Source organism: Trachemys scripta, chromosome 8 (genome assembly GCF_013100865.1).
Source record: "Trachemys scripta elegans isolate TJP31775 chromosome 8, CAS_Tse_1.0, whole genome shotgun sequence".
Classification (NCBI taxonomy): Eukaryota; Metazoa; Chordata; order Testudines; family Emydidae; genus Trachemys; species Trachemys scripta.
Genome location: NC_048305.1, coordinates 80783620 through 80805016, shown reverse-complemented (window position 1 = coordinate 80805016; position 21397 = coordinate 80783620). Strand labels below are relative to the sequence as shown.

Sequence of the window (21397 nt, the reverse complement as noted above, 5' to 3'; positions counted from 1 at the left end):
GCCGAGCATTGTACAGGATTAGCACTCTTACGATTTACCTTGAGACTGGTTGAACTCTCCTCTTGCTTATGGTTGTAAACCTTTCAGATCAGTGGTAGCAGGGCAGAACATAAACTAAGCCTTTTATGGCTATTACATGCCGCCTTTTGTTGAGTACAATTACGATCTACTTAGTAGATTATAAGCTTTGTAATGATACCTTACAAGAGACCTTTTGCATAAAGCATATTACAGTAACATTATATTCACACTCATTAGCATATTTACATAAAACATACGGAGTGCAACGTCAGAGTGGTGGTGTCTATTTCCTGTGTCTGACTTTTCCCCCACCTACTGTATGCTGTTTTGTGTTGATTATGGTGAGTATATGGTTAGAGATTAATCTTTTACTTCTTTAGTAAAAAGTAAAATGTGCTTTACTTGAAAAATTGTTTTCTATAGAGATTCTAGAATGTTGAATTCTTAATATTTATGTGTATCTTTTTATTTGATTCTTAGGATAATTCTAATTTATACATGATTATGGAATATGTCCCTGGTGGTGAAATGTTCTCACATCTAAGAAGAATTGGAAGATTCAGGTAAGATACTTAATTAGATTATTCCTTCAGAAATAAAAATCTTAAATTTCTAGTTTGTGTATATTTTTTTTTCTTAAAACTGTAATCATTAAAGAAAAGCGTTTTAATTGCATAATATGGGTACATGCCTTTTAATTTTTCCACATGCAGTGGAAGTCTCCTAATTACATTTATTTGTTTGCAATTAGTTAATATAGGCTTTCATAATCTGTACAAGAAAGAATCCTGGGATGAGTGTATAGATTGTCATTGGCAATGTTTTTGGTTTCTAAAAGTCAATCCAAAAGACCAAGTGAAATGAAAACATCATCTTGCAACAAAGCAGAAATTAAATAAACAGAAAGATTTATCCTATGGAGCATGTTACCCCTTGTCTTGCATGTGCAATTTTAAATGTTATAAATCGTGGAGGATTGAGATTACGGGTATTTGGATACTAAAATCTTGTTGGTTCCCTTTGTTCTTTTTCTATCACATAAATAACTAGGAAACAATTGCTTGATATTTAAATTGTCTACAGCTTTAAGAATGTGACGTTTTATATTGTAACTACGTAAGGCTATTGTTAAAGGCATAATAATGTTTTAATTCATTGCAGTGAACCACATGCACGGTTTTATGCAGCTCAGATAGTGCTAACATTTGAGTACCTCCATTCACTAGACCTCATCTACCGAGATTTGAAGCCTGAAAATCTTTTAATTGACCAGCAAGGATATATCCAGGTATGATACAGGTGAACATTTATATATTTCAGAGTTTTGTATTATGCTGGAGGTTGGGTAATTCCTAGCAAGTGCATCTATGAATTATGGGAAGTCACAAACCTTGTTGAAGCTGGTAGATGTGACAGTCATCTTCCATTCAGGCTAAATGAGGGAGTGATTAAATGCCCTTATGTTTAGTAATGGATGAAATAATAAGAAGCCACTGCCCAAATCTCTTACCATCATGGGAAGGCTGGAGTAGGAGCTGAGCTATGCAGTTTGAAAAGTTTTTCCTTGGATCTGAATGCAAATGAAGGGGTGGGTATTGTTTGGTGAATCTGTTTGTGACTGTGAGCCAGAAACACACAGGCCAACAGGAAAGCAAGCAGAGAGCCAGGAGAGACAATACATGAATCACTGGTGACTTGGCCTTGAGAGAGAACCAAAAGAGAGCTTTTGGGGCAAAGTTCTGATTGGGAAGAAATTGCCTCCTGTTTGATTCTACTGTGTTTAAGGAAACAGAACTTTGTGTGCATTATTTATAAATACACATGATGGCATCAGAGAAATAACTCTCTATCATCAATTTCTCCTCCTAATGGAAACAACCTGCAAGACCCCAAATATTGGCTAACCACTCAGGCTAAAAAGGGGTAAAAACGTAGGTTTATGCAAACGTAAATATTTGAATCTCACAGTACAACTGTTGAACTCAAATAGCAAGTTCTTGAAGTTTCAGGAAAACTCCCATAAGGCATCTTCCACATATGCCTCAAGGGTGTTAACTGTGCATTGCTTCAAACAACATAACTGCAAATAAAAATTCTCTCTTGATAAGTTTGATTGATTAACAGTGTGACTGAAATTATAAAACAGAAAACCTCAATAGTTTGTCCACTCAGCCTGAAAGCATAAATGGAAAAGAACAAAGATCAGTGTTTGTGATTTGGCTATTTCCAGTAAAGTCTTCGTAACAGCCATCTGTCTTTGCAAGAAAGAAGAATATGTATTTGTCTTATACTCAATAAGTGGTTTTTGGATCGTCGTAAATGATTTTTTGAGCAATGGCAGGTCAGATTATTTTATTTTATTATTTATTTTTTTATTTTTGGTGGAGGAAGAAATGCTAACAAAGATATATGCCCTATTTATCTAGGTAAAAGTTCCAGTCTTCTTCCACATAAAGCAATACCGTAGTAGTGAAGCTATGGAAACGTTCCTCTTCCATTTTGCATCTCTTTGCATCTGAAGGAGTTTGTATTGAATAGTATATAATGTCTGAGAAAGTGTTTCAGAGGGATTATATCAGAAGTTACTATCATCTGAAAAGACCTCCTTTATGATAGCTTACTCTATTACATAATGTTACACTGATGGTGCCAAAAGGGTACATATAATCCAGGGGTCGGCAACCTATGGCACGCGTGCCAGATACGGCACGTGAGCCGATTTTGAGTGGCACGCAGCTCCCTGCCGTGGTCCTGACCACCAGCCCCATTCAGCCCCACCCCGCCCACCGCTCTCCCCTGCGGGGGCAGGAGGCAGAAGCTTGGTTCTGCGGCAGCCAAGCTTCCCCCCCTCCCCCGCTTCTTCTCCCTGCGTGGTGCTTTCCTTCCCCTTCTCCTCTCCATTCCTGCGCCAATCAGCTGATGGCCCTTGCGAGGGGGAGGGGGAAGAGCGGCAGCGTGCACACAGCTCCCTAGAGGACGCAGAGAGAGGTAGGGATGGAGCCTGGGGGAAGGGGGTGGAACAGGGCATATCCCTTCCAGCCCCCTGCCATGAGCCGCTCAGGGCAGGGGGCTGGGAGCACCCCCACAAGCCGAGCACCCCAGCCTTCTACCTTGCACCCCCCACCCCTCTGCCCTGAACCCCCCCACCCCAACACATACACAGCCTTCTGCCCTGCACCCCCACAGCCCCATCCCTTTGCCCTGAACCCCCCCACACACACTCAGCCCTCTGCCCTGAACCCCCCCACCCCAACACACACCCAGCCTTCTGCCCTGCACCCCCACACACCCCCAGCCCTCTGTCCTGATCTCTGAACCCTCACACACACACCCCAGCCTTCTGCCCTGAACCCCCTCCCCCAGCCCTCTGCCCTGACCCCTGAAACACCCCCCCCATCCCCCAAGGTCTGGGGTCCCGGCCGCAGGCCCTGATCAGCCCTTTGCCGGCCTAGGTGAACAGAACCCCAGGCTGGCAGCGAGCTGAGCAGGCTGGTGGTGTAAGATCAGCATTTTAATTTAATTTTAAATGACGCTTCTTAAACATTTTGAAAACCTTGTTTATTTTACATACAATAGTTTAGTTATATAATATAGACTTACAGAAAGAGACCTTCTAAAAACGTTAAAATGTTTTACCGGCACACGAAACCTTAAATTAGAGTGAATAAATGAAGACTCGGCACACCACTTCTGAAAGGTTGCCGACCCCTGATATTATCCTTATGCAATTTTGCAGTAAAAATCTCCCAGATTTTCAAGGAGTTGCTGATTTCTTGACCAACTGTTTTTTTCTGATCACGTTGTCGAGTTATTTATGGCATCTACAGAAGTTGTGACCCATTATCAATAATCACATTTTTAGCTATATTTAATAAGACTGAAGTAACAGTAAGGACTAACATTTAATACAAGTATAATTCATCTGTAAAATGATAATCCATGGTTAGCTCTCATTGCTTTGCATTTTTTTAATACAGTGGCTTGTGCTAAGGGTGCCATATCTTTCTTTTTTTTAGTTTTATCAATTTTTTCATAAGTTTTTGTGTGAATTAAAGGATCAAAATAACTGGCTAAACAAGATGAAGTCTTACACCATGTTGAACAAGACATAAATGGTGAATTGCTTCTGTGGATGAAGATACTTTTCAAAACATCTCCCAAATTGAATTTTTTTTTAAACTACACTTAAAAATAATTACAAGTACTTTTCTTTGTGCTCCAGGTCACAGACTTCGGGTTTGCAAAAAGAGTAAAAGGAAGGACTTGGACGTTATGTGGAACTCCAGAATACTTGGCTCCTGAAATAATTCTCAGCAAGGTATTTCTATATATAATCTTAAGAACAAGCACTGTCTTGTTGTTCAGGCTTGACATTTGATCCGATTTGATCCTCGGTGGGTGGGTGGCTACGTGGGTGCTATTTGTGCTTTCTTCTGGGTGGGTGGGTTGCTGCACCTGTGCAGAGTCCCACTGGGGCTCTGCCCAAGCACAGCAATCTGTGCAAGAAGTTTCAAGAACTGAGCCATGAATAAATCTCATAGTGCATCATCCATGTGTATTTCAGATTGTCGTCTTCAGACTGGAAGTCATGAGGCAATTAATTTTGAACTATTCTGTGTTTTAATGTTTTATACTAATACTGTATATTTTGTATTTATAAGTGTATAGGAACTCTGAAATTTTATTAGCTATGGTAAAACAGTAATATTTCCCCTTTATCTCGCAGGGCTACAACAAAGCAGTGGACTGGTGGGCATTAGGAGTGTTAATCTATGAAATGGCCGCTGGATATCCTCCATTCTTTGCAGATCAACCAATTCAAATTTATGAAAAGATAGTTTCTGGAAAGGTATGCAAAAGGGGTCTATTTTAAAAAAACTCTTTGTTTTGTACCATGTCTTTGCAGAGCTTTTACTGTAACCTGATTGTCTACTGAGTAGATCCACAATTCACTGATTTATTAGAGGTTGATCCATTTAGATAGAGAATTAGAAAAGTCCATAACAGGTACTTTTGAATCCATGGACATCCTTACTGCAATAATAATTTTTAAAAAGTGCATACATTTTTTAAGTCTCTGAAATATTGCTCTGTTTAAAGTTTAAAAACTCTTGCATTCCCACACCCCAAATTTTATATTTTCGTGTTTAAAAGAAAATGGCTAAATAATCCAGTAGGTATATGTCACAAATCCACAGGATCAGTGCTACATCCCGAGCTTTGAACAGTCTCTAGGAGGCACCCCTTCAGTGTGCCAAACCTTCAAAGGGTCTCTCTCTTCCTGCACAGACTAGGCCACGTGGCCTCACTGCCTCCTTTAGACTGAACATCTGGGGCTCCAGCACTCCTCTTTCACACCATGAAGTCTGCTGAGCAAATCCAAGTGAGATAGACTCCTGGTAGAGACTTGTGTAATCTTCAGGGTCTAATGAACCTCACCAAGCATTTGCAGTGACACTCAAAGTGCTGTCAAAATAATGGGGTTTATTAGTCAACACAGCAATGGGAATCCTTAGGTTAGCACAGAGAAAGGAAGGTTAAAGCATAGCACATTCCGGTTAGCCTTACCAAATTCATGGTCCATTTTGGTCAATTTCACAGTCATAGGATTTTAAAAATAGTAAATTTCATTATTTCAGCTATTTAAATCTGAAATTTCACGGTGTTGTAATTGTAGGGATCCAGACAGAAAAAAGAGTTGGGGGAGGGGTTGCAAGGTTGTTGTGTGTGTGTGTGTGGGGGGGGGGTATTGCTACCATTATTTCTGGGCAGCTGGAGGTGATGACTGCTGGCTGGGTGCCCAGCTCTGAAGGCAGAGCTGCCACCAGCAGCAGCACCGTAGAAGTAAGGATGGCATGGTATGGTATTGCCACCCTTACTTCTGTGCTGCTGCTGGTGGGGAGCTGCCTTCAGAGCTTGGTGCCTGGCCAACAGCCACTGCTCTCTGGTCGCCCAGCTCTGAAGGCAATGCAGTAGTAAGAGTGGCAATACCATGAACCCCCTAAAATAACCTTGCCACATACCCCCCCCCCAACTCTCTTTTGGTTCAGGACCCAATTTGAGAAACGCTGGTCTCCCCCGTGAAATCTGTGTAGTACAGGGTAAAAGCACACAAAAGACATTGACATGATGAACAGCCATATCACTTCATTCAGTGATCTCATCAGATCTCCTAACTTAAACAGTTTTAACTGGTTCACTGCTTGTACAAAAGATCTTGGGGAAAACCCAGATGGTGCTGGTGATTCAAATACTGGCATTCCTCCTTCTAAGTCAGTATTGAACTAATGTTGTAGCATGGTGTTACAGAATATTGCTTCTGAGGAGTCTATCTTTTGGATGAAATATAAAATTGGGGACACTTGTGATTACTAAATTTCCTGTGGCTCTTCCTGTAAAAATAGGTTATTAATTTCCTTCGTTATATTTTGCCTAAAGTATTGACTTTTAGAATGACCACTCTCTTTAATGAAAGATTCTTTAAACTACCTATTCATTAAGATTTATCTTCATATTGGAAAAAGAAGGTTCATTTTTGCAGTCATTATTGTACCTAAATTTTCTCCAGTTTTATCATTCGATATTTTTACTGACTCGAGGAAGGAAGGATGGTCTAGTGGATTGGGCACTGGATTTTGAACTCAAGAGAATTGGATTCAGTTCTCAGTTCAACCACAGATTTCCTATGTGACCTTGGGCAAGTCATTTTACCTACCCTCTGCCTCAGTTCCCCATCAGTAAAATGGCATTAATGTTTTCCTGCCTTTCAGTGTGTTTTGAGGATAATATTGATTAGTAATTGTAAGGCACTCAGATACTACACTAATGAGAGCCATACACATGCCTAGACAGATAAATCGGAGGAGCATACTTAGCTATCAGAGCTGATGATTTTGCCACATCTCTTCACAAATTAAATAATTCTGCGCACTGCATTTAACTCTTAAATTAATTATTATTTCATAGCTACAGAATACCACTGACCAACTGGGCGTAGTGAGTGCCAAATTCTGGAAGCGTGGACGTGGCAAGAGACTTTTTTTTTCAATTTCAGATCCTGCATTAGATTTTTCTGATGGCTCTTCTTGGATCATTTAAAGCCCTGTAAAACTATGCAGTGAAACCTGTATCCACTGGATCTTTTTTAAACATTGAAGCACAGTTCATGCTAACCTGGTTTACCTTGCCAGTGCAGAGTGGATGTGACTATTTTGTTTTTGAGATGGCCTGTTAAATAGTCACAAATTTACTTTGACAAGGCAAACAAACTTTCATGTGTTTGAACAGTGCTCAGAATTGTTCAGCTAAGAGCTTGATTGGCAGTGTATGGGTATCTATAGAGAGATTATAGTATAAATACATTTCTAGATTGAATTCTCACATATGACTGCTGAGTGTGCAATTAGCAACTAATTAGAAATCCTAATCCTCCTAATCCAATACATGAGTTCAGTGGCTATGGGATGCCCTTATAATGGTAATTTACTAAAGACAAAACACCAGGGTCAAACAGTGTTGGGATTCCCTCTGAGACTTTTTCCACTCAGCTTATCCAGAGCACCTTGTCCAGTTCTCAGAGAACACTTCATGGAATCTAAAAAACTCAGTTCAACTCCAGATTTCATCACTCGGGAATCTTTATTTGGCATTCAGCAAAGCTATGCTGATTTGATCCTACTCAAGTTATAGGGTGTACCACACATCCAAAGTTACACAAAAAACATCTTCCTTTATACATTGTACTGCATTTGCTATACATTGCATCACACGTTATTGGATTGGTTACTTTGCAAGAACCAATCCCTGTGAAGCATGCTTTGTCCATGCATTGTCCAAACTCAACCTACTCTTTACCTCATCTCTACATTCCTAACTTATTTTGTCCATTGTTACCTTGTTCATAGTAAATGGTTCCCAGGGTATTCTCCCTCTTATCTTAGTTGGCTCAGACATTCTATCTTTTAAGCCTACTGTCCTATTTACTTACCTTATTTAGCAGAAATGTTCCATTTTCAGCATAATTATCTGTTTACCTCCCTAATTCTATCCACCAAGAAATGAGCCCTCCCTTCAGGTGTTGATTACTCTTGTCAGTCCAGGCCTCAGCTACAAACTATCATATGCATTCAGCTTACCCTTTCTCAGTTCTGTAAGGAAAAATAAATCCTGTAAGATTTAAACCAGTTAAAGATAAGCCTTTTATTGTACTAAGGAGTTATAGCTCCAACTGTGGCAATGTGAGTTTTAGTAGTTTCATCATTATCTCGTGTATTTATTTTTTTTTTGGTAGGAATTTTTAATAAGTATTTATATTTCCCTGTCAGTTTTCACAGATCTTATATATTGAGTCTTCTTTTCTATAATTATGATTTTCCAAATCAGAATTAAAATTGCTGTCCTCATTCTTCAAAAATATTTATTTGATTTCACCAGCGTAAGTGGGTACATACAAACCACCATTTGTGTGAATAAGTCAGGCGAGTATCCCCTCTCTACTGGAAAAATCAGTTATATTCTCAAAAATGGAGGCAAAATCTGATGCTAGCTTAAAATTTGGTTTTAAAAATTATTTGATGAAAGGGGACCCAGGAGTGTTGGAGAGACATCAGTTAGTAAAAACTAAATTAGCTTCTTAGTTCTTACAAAACCATTACTGTATGCTAAAAATTCAAAATAAATAAATAAATAATCCAGAGACAGACAAGACCTAGAAAATTTCAGCCCAAGAAGTGAAAATTTGACAAAGTTATATGCCACTGGAAAAGGCCCTTTGAAATCAAAATGCATAAGCAACCTTAACTCCATTTGTCTCTAAGTGCTCCAACTGATATGTATAATTAGAAGTGTAGAATGACTCCACAGTTTTAATTTACATGAACATTGTTCTCTTTACTTCACCAAGGGTGAGAAAAAACAAATGTAATCTATATTGTGGTGTTAATTTATGGGTGTGTTTTTTAGGTACGGTTCCCATCACACTTCAGTTCAGACCTGAAGGACCTACTAAGAAATTTACTCCAGGTAGACTTGACCAAACGATATGGAAATCTAAAGAATGGTGTAAATGACATAAAGAACCACAAGTGGTTTGCTACAACAGATTGGATTGCCATTTATCAGAGAAAGGTAAGGCACTTTCTCATCTAAATAATTAAAGTTATATGTATTTCTGATTTCATTAAGTAAAGTCAAAGTTGGGTATTGTAAATTGTATTATGAATGGAAAAGTTAGCAAATTTGACCCATCAAATTCAGATGTTCTGAGAAAAGCATGATATTCCATAGAATCCTGAGGAATGCATTAAATTACAAAGGACCAGTATACTTATCCTGGGCACCTCAGGCACTTCCCTGCTCCCCTAACGCATGGTTCACGCTCTACTAATTTCTTTCTTGCCCATCTTCAAAATGAGCTATTTCTTGCACCTCTAACTTCTACTTAATCCTTAACATATAATGGCTACTGAAATTGTCCCTCCCACTAAGAAACCTTTACGTTCTTTGCCTACTTCTTCTCAGAAACCAGCCTGTTCTTCAGCATGGAGATGCTCTGGTCTTAATCCAGGGATTTGTCTCCAGCCTCTGCTATTACGCACCCAGCCTCTGCTGTCACACACCTTTCCTCTGCTGTCTTCTTCTGAGGCAGAAGATGATCTCGTTAATCTTGAATACATAGAAGATCTCTTATAAATTCTCCAATTGTTTTTCTAGCACTAGTGCAGTTCCATCAGTAGTAGCAATGTTGGGAGCCCTTCTAGTGGTTGGATGCAGGGCCGGATTTACACTTTACACGCCCCTAGGCACAGCATGTTCAGCGTCCCTGTCCCGTCTCTCCCCCCCTCTCTTCCCTCCCCCCCGCCCACAGCATGTTTTCTTTAAAAAATGAAACTTTTAACCCACTTTTCACTTTTAGGTGCCCTTAGAAACCTGGTGCCCCTAGGCACGTGCCTACTGTGCCTAATTGGAAATCTGGCCCTGGTTGGATGTCAGCATTTTTACCACAGTGTTTTCTAGACCAGCTCAGCTTCTGAGCGGGTCAGAAAATGCTGGCAGCAAGCCTATGCTAGGGCTCCCACTATTGCTCCCACTGTTGGAGTTGCACCAGAATGAGACCTTAAGAAAATTCTCATCACAGATACAACTGCTGAGAAGGCTGGTGGAAGGGGAAAATTTGGTTCCTGACAGAGTGAGTGAAGCAGGGTGGGACTTACTGCAGGCCCTGCCTCCCAGCAGCTCCCAGAGTCTGCTCCCCTCTGGCATAGTGCCACTTTTGTAGCATCACTAACCACCTGGAAATTAGCCAGTTCCCAGATGACATACACGTAGGAAATGAACAGTTTCTTAGGTTAAACCAGTATTTTTCTGTCTTTTAAATAGGAAGTAGTAAAATTTTAAAATCTCATTGGTTTTGTTCTGAAAATTTTGAGAGCAGAAATAATTTATTTTGAGACATTTGTCATAAATGAGTTTTTACAGTCAAGTGACATACTTCAGTGAATATTAGTGTCTTATTCAAATGCTAACAGAGGTGTGAAAGTGCTGCTATAATAATAATTTTAAAAATTCTTTTAAAGGCCAAACCTAAAATCTGACAATAGTTTATAAAAAGAAACTGGTTGTTTGGTTGCACAAATTGACAGAACAGTAGTTGTTGTAATCACTAATGTATTAATTACTATAAGACAGGGTACTATTAACACATCTTGCATTCTTTGTGTTAAGTGGAGACATTTTAAGAAAAGATTTAACATTACAAAATTGTAATTCTCTCTTCTCTGTGTTTTTAAATGCCCATTTAGAACACAATTTATATGCAGTGGGGATTCCTCTGTGATTTTTTTCCTATAATAATAAATTAAATATTTTAATATTTTGTTACCGATGTTTAACCTCACTATCCTATTGTTGTCGAAAACTTTTTTTATCAGAAGCAAGAAATATCACTTTATATTACCACTTGTAAAGGATTTGGAATACTAATGAAGAATGGATTTGCAATTAATTATTATGGGAAATAAATATTATTAGAAGGCTAAAACAATAATAGTAGAGTACAATATTAGTATTTCAGGCTGTATTGAAATCTAGAGATTAACTACCAGTATTATGTTTGACGCCATCTTTTCACAGTCACTTGTTTTCACCAGTGCTTTCTTATAGTAAAGTCACTTGCCTAAAATGGACCTACTCTGCATAATGAAAAGATAGTTCCTTAGCAACTAAAATGGTATGAATAGTACTGTTGTGTTACACTTGTGCATAATACAGTCAGTTATTTAATATTTCAGATAAGGTCAGAGCTTCTTATTATGCATGCATAGGTATTTATTAAAACAGTGCCTGGTAATACAGCTTTAATTAAGGCTCAGCAGTATTTCCATTGCATATCCCTGTTCTCTTGTGAGCTCACCTTCAGAGATTTCCTCTGGTAGGGATCTGAGAATAATATTGTGAAAAATAACCCTGTATTGCAAGGGCAAGTAAACATCTCAGGCTTTTTATTTGAGCTAACAGGGGTTCCCAGGACAAATTTTTTGGAGGCAATCGGAGTGCGGCCACCAACTCTTGCTGGTGGCCACTTTCACACTTTTTCCTAAAATACTTAATTAGCTTTAAGAAAAACAATTAAATATGCACACATACACATCCAAATCATTGTAATTTATCGCTAGCTAATAAGTCCGTTGTAGAAAAGTGATATTAACATACAAATATCACTTTTCACAGCAGACTTACTCAGCCCTGCCACGCCTAGGGACAAATTAAGCCCTGGATGAGGGGCTAAGGGAAGCAGGGGGGCTAGAGCCTGAAGCCACGCTGCCGGAGCCTAGTGCCGGCCACTGTGCAACTGGAGCCTGGGACTGGAGCCCAAAGCCTGAGCCCCACCGCCCTTGGGAAGGTGTGGAACTCACTGGCTGCCTGCTCCTCCAGCATTGTCCCCCAGGTGTCTCCAGAGGGGAGTAGGGCCCAACCCCTGCTGGCAGCCCCGCAACCAACACTAAGGTGGTGCATCCAAGAGCAACAGGGAGAGGAAGGGGCTGTTACTCCACACACACACACAGAGCCCAAGGGGCTGTGGTCGCAGAAAAGCCCCTGGTTTTGATAAACACTGCTTAAAATCCCAATTTTAGTCTGTTTGGTTTTTTTGTTAGGGAATAATTTGGAAACAACTGGAAGGAGAATGAGGGTAATGGCAATAGGAACATATGGTTACATAGGTTAGGTATATATTCAGGCTGTTGAGCACCCACTTTTTCCTTCCTGCCTTGAGAGCAGGGATGTATGTTTGTATAAAGCCATGTGCAATGCGGCCCTGTTCCTATTTGTGGTTTCTAGCTTCACAAATCTTAGTGAGTATTACTGTGGTCCAGACACGCGTATGTTTACATCAAAGATGGCAGTACAGGAAAGGAAGCAGGTTCTGCAGAGCTGCTACTTCCCTCCATCCCAGTGCAGGCGTGGCGCAGGAAGTTAGAGCCTTCCTATGCTGCACTGGGTATAAACACTAGATAGTTTCCTCCCTCCCCAGCATAGCAGGGAGTCACTGTCTCCCTCCCAGGATCTTCCAAGTCAGTGCAGTAACATGCCACCCCTTGCACTATGCAGATCATAATGTCATGATCTAACACTAAATAATAATAGCTGATGTTTTCAGCTCGCAATCTTTTTAAATATTTGACAGTCTGTCAGATTCACTGACACAAATTCCAGCAGGCAGATTTGTTGTGATCCTCAGAGATCCCTATGATTTGGGGTCTAAAATGAGATTAACCATTGCAAGGTTTAAAGGCAACAAAAAATGGCAAAAACACTATTTGGCTACCAGTATGTTGCACAGACACATTCTGGCTCTGACATAAAATGTTCAGCGGAAACATCACCAGACAAAATCATAAAAAAACAATATAAAAATTTACAAAAATGTTACTCTTCTCCATTAAATATAAGGATTTCACTATAGGAAAACATTGATACCAAAACTGTATAGGTATCTTTTGAGTTCTATGATCTCACAAACCACTTCAGCTTTACTTTCTGGGTGGTTGTGAGATATCAGAATCCCTTGATGTCAACAAAGAATCCACCATAGTATTCACCTATGCAATATTCCCTTTGTATAAAGCTGTGTGATTTAGTTTTTGTCCTGCATACCTTCCCTCCATTCTGAAAGCCCTCACATTGCAGTGACAGTCCTTTGAGCCAAAGAAGATGGTTTCAACTCCCTTTGGAACTTGTCCACTTTGTTTCTAACATGGCCATAGGAGGATATCACATAATATACAAGTGTGTTGCTCTTGCCACTCCACAGGGAACAAACATAGGCCTTGATGTTCAGGACTGATTTACTTGATTCCCACATGGCAGCATGTTGTGCTTTTGCTAGGCCTCTGGGGTGCACTGTAATCAGAGAAATGTTGAGCTGGAAGGGACCTCAGGAGGTCAGCTAGCATTCACTGTGAGGCAGAATTAAGTATACCTAAACTATCCTGACAGCTGTTTGTCTAACCTGTTCTTAAAAAAATAAAATGATGGAGATTCCTCAACTCCCCCCTAAGCAATTTATTCCAGTGCTTAACTACCCTGACAGGAAGTTTTTCCTAGTATCCAACCTACACCATCTCTGCTGCAATTTAAGTCCATTGCTTCTTGTTCTATCTTCAGAGGTTAAAGAGGACAATTTTTCTACCTCCTCATTGTAACAGCCTTTTATGTACTTGAAAAGTGTTATCAAGTTCCCCTCTCAGTCTTATCTTCTCCAGACTAAACAAACACAATTTGTTTTAAATCTTCCCTCATAGGTCTTTTTTTTCTTTTTTTTTTTCTTTTTTTTTTTTTTTAATCTTTGTTGCTCTTGTCTGGACTTCCTCCAATTTGTCCACATCTTTCCTGCAGTGTGGCGCACAGAATTCGCCCCAGTACTCCAATCAGCACAGAATAGAGCAGAAAAATTACTTCTCATGTCTCTTACACCACTCCTGCTAATACATCCCGGAATGATGTTCGCTTTTTTATTTTTATTATTATTATTATTATTATTATTATTAGTTTTGGCAACAGTGTTACACTGTTGACTCATATTTAGCTTGTGATCCATTATGACTCCCGGATGCCTTTCTGCAGTACTCCTGCGTAGGCAGTCATTTCCAATTTTGTATGGGTGCAACTGATTGTTCCTTCCTAAGTGTAGTATTTTGCATTTATCCTTATTGAAGTTCATTCTGTTCACTTCAGACCATTTCTCCAGGTTGTCCAGACGTTAATTTTAATCCTATCCTTGAAAGCACCTGCAACCCCTCCCAGCTTGGTGTTGTCCGCAAACTTTATAAGTGTACACTCTATACCATTATCTAAATCATTGATGAAAATATTGAACAGAACTGGACCCAAGACTGATCCCTGTAGGACCCCACTTGATATGCCCTTCCAGCTTGACTGTGAACCACTGATAACTACTCTCTGGGAACAGTTTTCCAACCAGTTATGCACCTGCTTTATAGTGGCTCCATCTAGGTTGTATTTCTGTAGTTCGTTTAGGTGAAGGTCTTGTGAGACAGTATCAAAAGCTGTACTAAAGTCAAGATATACCACATCTACTGCTTGCCCCGCCCCATCCACAAGGCTTGTTACCCTGTCAAAGAAAGCTCTTGGGTTGGTTTGACACAGTTTGTTCTTGATAAATCCATGCTGACTTACTTATCACCTTATTATCTTCTAGGTGTTTGCAAACTGATTGCTTAATTATTTGCTCCATTTATCTTTCTGGCTACTGAAGTTAAGCTGACTGGTCTGTAATTCCCTGGGTTGTCCTTATTTCCCTTCTTATAGATTGGCATTATATTTGCCCTTTTCCAGTCCTTCAGAATCTCTCATGTCTTCCATGACTTTTCAAATATAGTTGCTAATAGCTCAGATATCTCCTCTGTCAGCTCCTTGAGTATTCTAAGATGTATTTCATCAGGCCCTGGTAACCTGAAGACATCTAACTTGTCTAACTAATTTTTAACTTGTTCTTTCCTATTTTAGCCTCTGATCCTTCCTCATTTTCACTGGCTTTCATTAAGTTAGATGTCCAATTGCTACTACATTTTTTGGTGAAAACTGAAACAAAAAAGTCATTTGGCACTTCTGCCATTTCCACATTTTATGTTATTCCCCCCCTCCCCCAATTGAGTACCAGGCCTACCGTGTTCTTAGTCTTCCTCTGGCTTCTAATGTATTTGTAGAATGTTTTTTTGTTACCTTTTATGTCTCTAACTAATTTAATCTTATTTTGTGCCTTGGCCTTTCTAATTTTATCCCTACATCCTTGTGTTATTTGCTTATACTCATCCTTTGTAATTTGACCTAGTTTCCACTTTTTGTAGGACTCTTTTTGAGTGTCAGATCATTGAAGATCTCCTGGTTAAGACCGGATGGTGTCTTGCCATGCTTCCTATCTTTCCTATGTAGTAGGATAGTTTGCTCTTTTGCTCTTAATAATGGCTCTTTGAAAAACTGCCTGCTCTCTTGAACTGCCTTTCCCCTTAGACTTGCTTCTCATGGGATCTTACCTACCAAATCCCTGAGTTTGCTAAGGTCTGCCTTCTTGAAATCCATTATCTTTATTGTGCTGTTTTCCCTCCTACCATTCCTTAGAATCATGAACTCAATCATTTCATGATCACTGACCCAAAGTGCCTTCCACTTTCAAATTCTCAACTAATTCCTCCCTATTTGTCAAACTCAAATCTAGAACAGCCTCTCCCCTAGTAGCTTTCTCCACCTTCTGACATAAAAATATTGTCTCACATACATTCCAAGAACTTATTGGATAATCTGCCCTGCTGTGTTGTTTTTTCAACAGATGTTTGGTTTTGATCATTGTCCCCTTTATAACAACCTTTACTTGTTTGAAGACTGTTATCATGCCCTCCCTCTCTCATGCCCTCCCTAAACTAAACATGCTCAGTTCTTTCAAACTTCCCTCATAAATCATATTTTCTAACCTCAAATATACCTCTTTCTAATATCCATCTTTAATGCTCTTCATTCACAAGAGGTAGTAATATGTCTTTTAGAGCATCTGCAAAAAGGAGCTGATTAATGAACTTACCCAGATGAGGTGAATCTGCTCATTCATTTCAATTTTACTCTTAGAATTAACTGTAGGGAAAATTACAGAGGAGTCTCTGAGCTTATTTATATTAAATAGTGTGAATAATATCTTTGGAAGGAATAGAAACAACCTTGGTGTTTGTTTGTTTGTTTGTTTATTTATTTATTTATTTATTTAAACCGTGTAGTCTGACCTATCTAACTGTTAAACCCAACCAATTACCGTATATACTCGTTCATTAGCCCATTCGTTTATAAGCCAACCGCCCAAGATGGTTAGGTAAAAATAGCAAAGACTGTATGACCCTTTCATAAGCCGACCCTATATTTCAGGGTCTATATTTGGCTCCTGGCCTGCTAGGGTAAGCCGCTAGGGGGCCTGGACGTTTTGTTTACCTGGAGCATTCACAAGCACAGAGCCCCTCAGCTCCCAGGGTCTGCGGTTCGCCGTTCCCAGCCAGTGGGAGCTGCAGGAACTGGCGTGCCACTTCCTGCAGCTCCCATTGGCTGGGAACGGCGAACTGCAGACACTGGGAGCTGAGGGGCTCTATGCCTGCAGACGCGCCAGGTAAACAAACAACAATGTATTAGATATTCAATTCAATGATTCCATAAAGTTTAAAATCATCAAATTTTGGTGTAGGCCCATTTATAAGCCGACCCCCGCTCTTTGATGCATTACTTTTTTACCAGAAATATTCGGCTTATGAACAAGTATATACAGTACTTCATCTAATCACAGGAGTCAGCCTTTTGAGACATGCTAAAGCTAAACTGCTGTGAGCGTGTTATGGAGATGACATCATTGTTCTCCTCATAAAAATAACTACAGCGAAGGAGTTCCTTGGATTTTTTTAATCTTTCAGTACCCCTTCATATCATTGATTATGTCCCAATTCTAGGACTGGTTGGATGGGCTCTCGCTTCTCATTTAAACAGACTTTTTCATCTTCGGGAGATCTCTGAATAATGTGGAACAATTGTCATGAGGGGTCCTGAAAGTTATATGTTTGAGCAACATGTATGTGAAGCTGCTGGGGGAGATGGTGAAAAGATGTGGATTTTGAGCCAGTATATATGCTGATGATTCACAATACACCCCTCTCCCACCCCCCATTACACACCCTTCCATTATATTCAGTGCAAGCTCTCTTCTTTCCTAATGCCTGGCTGAGATAGGGGCATGAATGAGAGCAAACTAGTTGATGTTCAATGCAGACAAGGTGCTAGTAAGAAAGAGAAGTGTCAGGCAGCTTCAGCTGAAGTGATATGTGCTCCTGTTATTGGATATTGCCCAGTCTTTTGGATGGGTTTTTTTTTAATCTGGGAAGTTTGGATCCCAAATTGTCCCGGGACTCCTAGGTAGTGCTGCTAGCCAGGAGTCCTTTTTTCCATCTCTTCGACCATTGTGATAGATTCTCTTGCATGCAGCCCTCACTGCATTATCTCTATCTTTATCATCTCCAGGAAGCAGAATATTCTCAACAGGGAATTCATTTTCCCTTGTCTATTGGAATCTGAGTTTTTTACCTTCCAAGTGCAGCATAAGAAATAGCTGTATTTGCTTAGGCTTTTGTTTGAGATGGTGACTGAGAAGGGTGGTAATCTTTCTCTGGACGAAAGTAATTTTTGTTGGACGTCTGTCAATAAGTGATATGATGTTTTTAAATTTCTATGCATACATCTAGACGCTTCTTGATATGTTCGTTTTAGAAAGCCCTAAGTAAATGTGATAATGGATTATATTGGGTAAAGTTATTCTGATTAAGCTTTCTCACTTGCCAGTGATAAAGAAGTGCTGGTGGAGGATCAAGGTTTTTTTTATGCCTGTTACCATATCAGTAAATCTAAAAGGTAGATTTTTACTTGTCTGCTCTTTTAAACTGACATCTTACATGATTTTTCTCTCAAATATAGGTAGAAGCGCCATTTATACCAAAGTGCAGAGGACCTGGAGATACCAGCAACTTTGATGACTATGAAGAAGAAGATATTCGTGTGTCTCTAACAGAGAAATGTGCAAAAGAATTTGCTGATTTTTAGTATGTGTAAGAAGACAAGATGACATCAGGACTTACATTGGGATCTTTGCACTCTATTAACTGATGAGGTGAAGCTGAGACAGTCATATGTCAAAACAGTTACCTAGTTACTTCATTCCACAAAGCTGACTGAGGTCTTTATTGCCATCTTCCATGTGTGCAGTTTGCACCAACCCTTATAACTAGGCACAATTAAGCAAGCACTGTTTTGCTGTATCACAGAATACTAGACCACTTTCCTACTTATCTTTGGTTTCTGTCGTTTCATTTGATTCTGTGTAATGTTCAGTTCCCCCTTTTAAAATGAAGTAGTTTTTTACCCAAGAATGCTCCATTTTATTTTGAATAACGTATTTGTGTGAGTGGAATGGAAGGTGTTGCGGCTACTGTGATTTAGACTGAAGTGAAAGATAAGTGTTGCTTCTAGTCTGTGCCAGCCAATACTTCTTGTCTGTCTTGTATCTGAGACTACAGTTGATTCTATATATATATATATTTTTGGTAGCTCAGACTAAATCTAGCCAACATTTTTAGCATTTTTGAAGGTAGTATTTATCGCCACATAAGTCTATGCTAAATTAACTTAAAAACATTACTTCTTGGAGCTTGACCAAAATTAGCATAAATTGGACAGCTTAAGTAGGGGACAGTAGCTAGACCCTGTGTCTTGGTTTTCTACATACCTGCAGTTCTCTTCACTGCCTCCTTCCTTTGTATTTCTCAGCTGGGCAGTAGGTAAATATGCCATAACCTGACTGTGCCATGGGAAGTACGCAATCTCATTGAGCAGGAACAGTTCCACCGGGTCCCAGACCATATTTAACCAAGTAAATTACCAGCATTTCAGTCAGTAGGTATTAAATGGGTTTTTAACACCATAAACCCTAAACTCTTAAAAGAAGTTTTGGTCAGTATTGTAACAGAATATGGCTAACTAAAAAAAAGTCAATGTTGTGTCTCCTAAAGTATTCCTAGTTTAATGCCCTTTTTTTTTTTTAACTTAAGGCATTGGTTTAAAAAACAAAATCAAGAAGTGCTCTGCCATTAGCTATGAGGAAACAAGTGGGTTTAGCAAATCCGAAGTAATATGGATGCATTGCTAGATGAATATAGTTTTTTTGTTTTGTTTTGTTAGCTGTTAAAATAAAAGAGGTTATTGCCAAGTTTTTATTCTGGTATACTATATTAGTAAACTGAGGATGGAGAACTGCTATGAACATTTGATTTTTAATTACAGTGCTTCATTCATGTGTAAAAGAGACATAGTTAAAAACCGCCACAGTTGTTTTCTTAGTTACGTTGTGTCTTCATTTCTAACCTACTTCCTTTCAGTGAAACAGAATGTATGATCACACAGATGTAAGAATTTGGGCTTGTATACTCTCACCAACTGACTTAAGATACTGCTGCCATGTACTAGCTTTTGGCACTTTTACACATTTATTTCAGTGTTTATTAATAATCAGTCGCTCAGCACATTATTTTTTGCTTTTAAACTTATCCATACTATTTTTATTTGTACACTTGATTCTGGATATCTCAGTGACCTGTCTTTAAAACAGCACATCTAAACAGTTTAAAATAAACTAGGCTCATATTTTATGATCAATTTACATGCATACAAGGATGACTCGTTTTTATTAAAACCGATCTATATTGATACATAGCTATTGTATTTGTTTGAATGTCAGTGCAGATGAACCATTGACATTACATCCTTTTAATCTGTATGACACTCCTTTAAGAAAAGCCTTTGTAGACATTTTACAAACCAGTATGAGCTGTACCATCCAACATTCTGTATGTCTTTAGGTTGTCAAGCATTTTTGCACAACGTCATTAGGAGGTTGACACTGATTGCAGCCTTTGTCCACCCATATTTACATATGTACAAAAAAAGTATAAGATACTTTGCTGTAGCAAATTTTATGTAATAAAAATATATCATCACATTAATAAATTAAAGAAAAACTCTTTGTATAAAAAATGTTAAAATCTTTTGTATTTCATTTAGATGGAGGACATGCTGTTGTATGCTAGCTGTATGCGATAAATTCTACAGTAACTTTGTTGTCGTTTATGAACTTTAAAAGATTTTAATAAATGCTGGAGATCACAGTTTGATTGTTTATTTTAATTTTCAGTCATTTATAACCTAATATGGTTCACAGATTTTCTATTCTGTGAAATACAGTGATCATTCACCCTGGGTGTACAGTAAAACAGAGGAATCTAGGGCATTGATTCTAACATGTCTATTTGATATCCAGATTAAACTCTAGATGGGCGTAAATTGAAGCGGCCATGATGATATGCTATTTCTGAATTGTATCAACAAGCGGTTAACTATGGGAAGTAAAATAAATTTCCAACATGGCATAATAAACATCAGTACGGAAATGAGACTTTATTTGGGGGTGTTAGGGAAGAGAAGGAGCATAGTTTCCATGGCATTAGTGAGTACATTTGACAATGTGAATATTATGCAATTCTCTCCTTTAAACACAGCCATAAAAATATAACCACAAGACTATCATGATACTTGTGTTTAATTTCAAAATCTCTTTTTACCATATAAAAAATTGTATATCTAAAAATAAAGGCTTGTTAATTTTACACAATTGAGGAGTTAAGTGTTGAACTATAAGGTAATTTTGAACTGTACTCTAGTTATATGCAATTTCATTTCCAACCTAAAGGATTGTATCTCATTAAGTAAATTGCTTTTTTATTCTCTTGTCAGTGGCATTAAACCCCTTATTTTTAAATAGTGTTGAAAATATTTTACTTTTTTTTGCAAATTATTAGATGTTAAGTACTGCAATAGTATGAAATATAGTAATTTGCACTTTTGTATATAAATGTTTATCTATAACACTGCATGAAATATTGTGCTGTTTCTTTTTGAACCAGAATGTTGTATATTAATTAATTGTACCACTTCACATACATGGTTTCTTAAAATTGAATTTACTAATAGCAGGGAAAGACTCTGAGTAATGTACTGAACATACCAGGTTGAGCCTATTAAATTCCACACTAAAGTTGGGTGTTTTGAAGAGGATGTCAAGTATCAGGGGGTAGCTGTGTTAGTCTGTATCTACAAAAACAACAAAGAGTCTGGTGGCATCCGAAGAAGTGAGGTTTTTACTCACGAAAGCTTATGCCCAAATAAATCTGTTAGTCTTTAAGGTGCCACCAGACTCTTTGTTGTTTTTGAAGAGGATGGTACTGGTTGA

The 21397-nt window shown here is 38.7% G+C and overlaps 1 protein-coding gene across 4 annotated transcripts in view; it reads left to right on the top strand.

Annotated features, from left to right (window-relative positions):
• Positions 1-20276, top strand: part of PRKACB (protein kinase cAMP-activated catalytic subunit beta) — a 115788-nt gene extending 95512 nt beyond the window's left edge. For all 4 annotated transcript variants that reach the window (XM_034779050.1, XM_034779051.1, XM_034779049.1 and 1 more), the window contains 6 exons: positions 502-584; positions 1183-1309; positions 4244-4339; positions 4748-4870; positions 8983-9147; positions 18034-20276. In XM_034779050.1, coding sequence (XP_034634941.1) covers positions 502-584; positions 1183-1309; positions 4244-4339; positions 4748-4870; positions 8983-9147; positions 18034-18159 — 720 coding nt within the window. In that variant the 3' untranslated portion in view covers positions 18160-20276. The remainder of the gene's footprint in view (positions 1-501; positions 585-1182; positions 1310-4243; positions 4340-4747; positions 4871-8982; positions 9148-18033) is intronic.
• The last annotated feature ends 1121 nt before the right edge of the window (positions 20277-21397 follow it).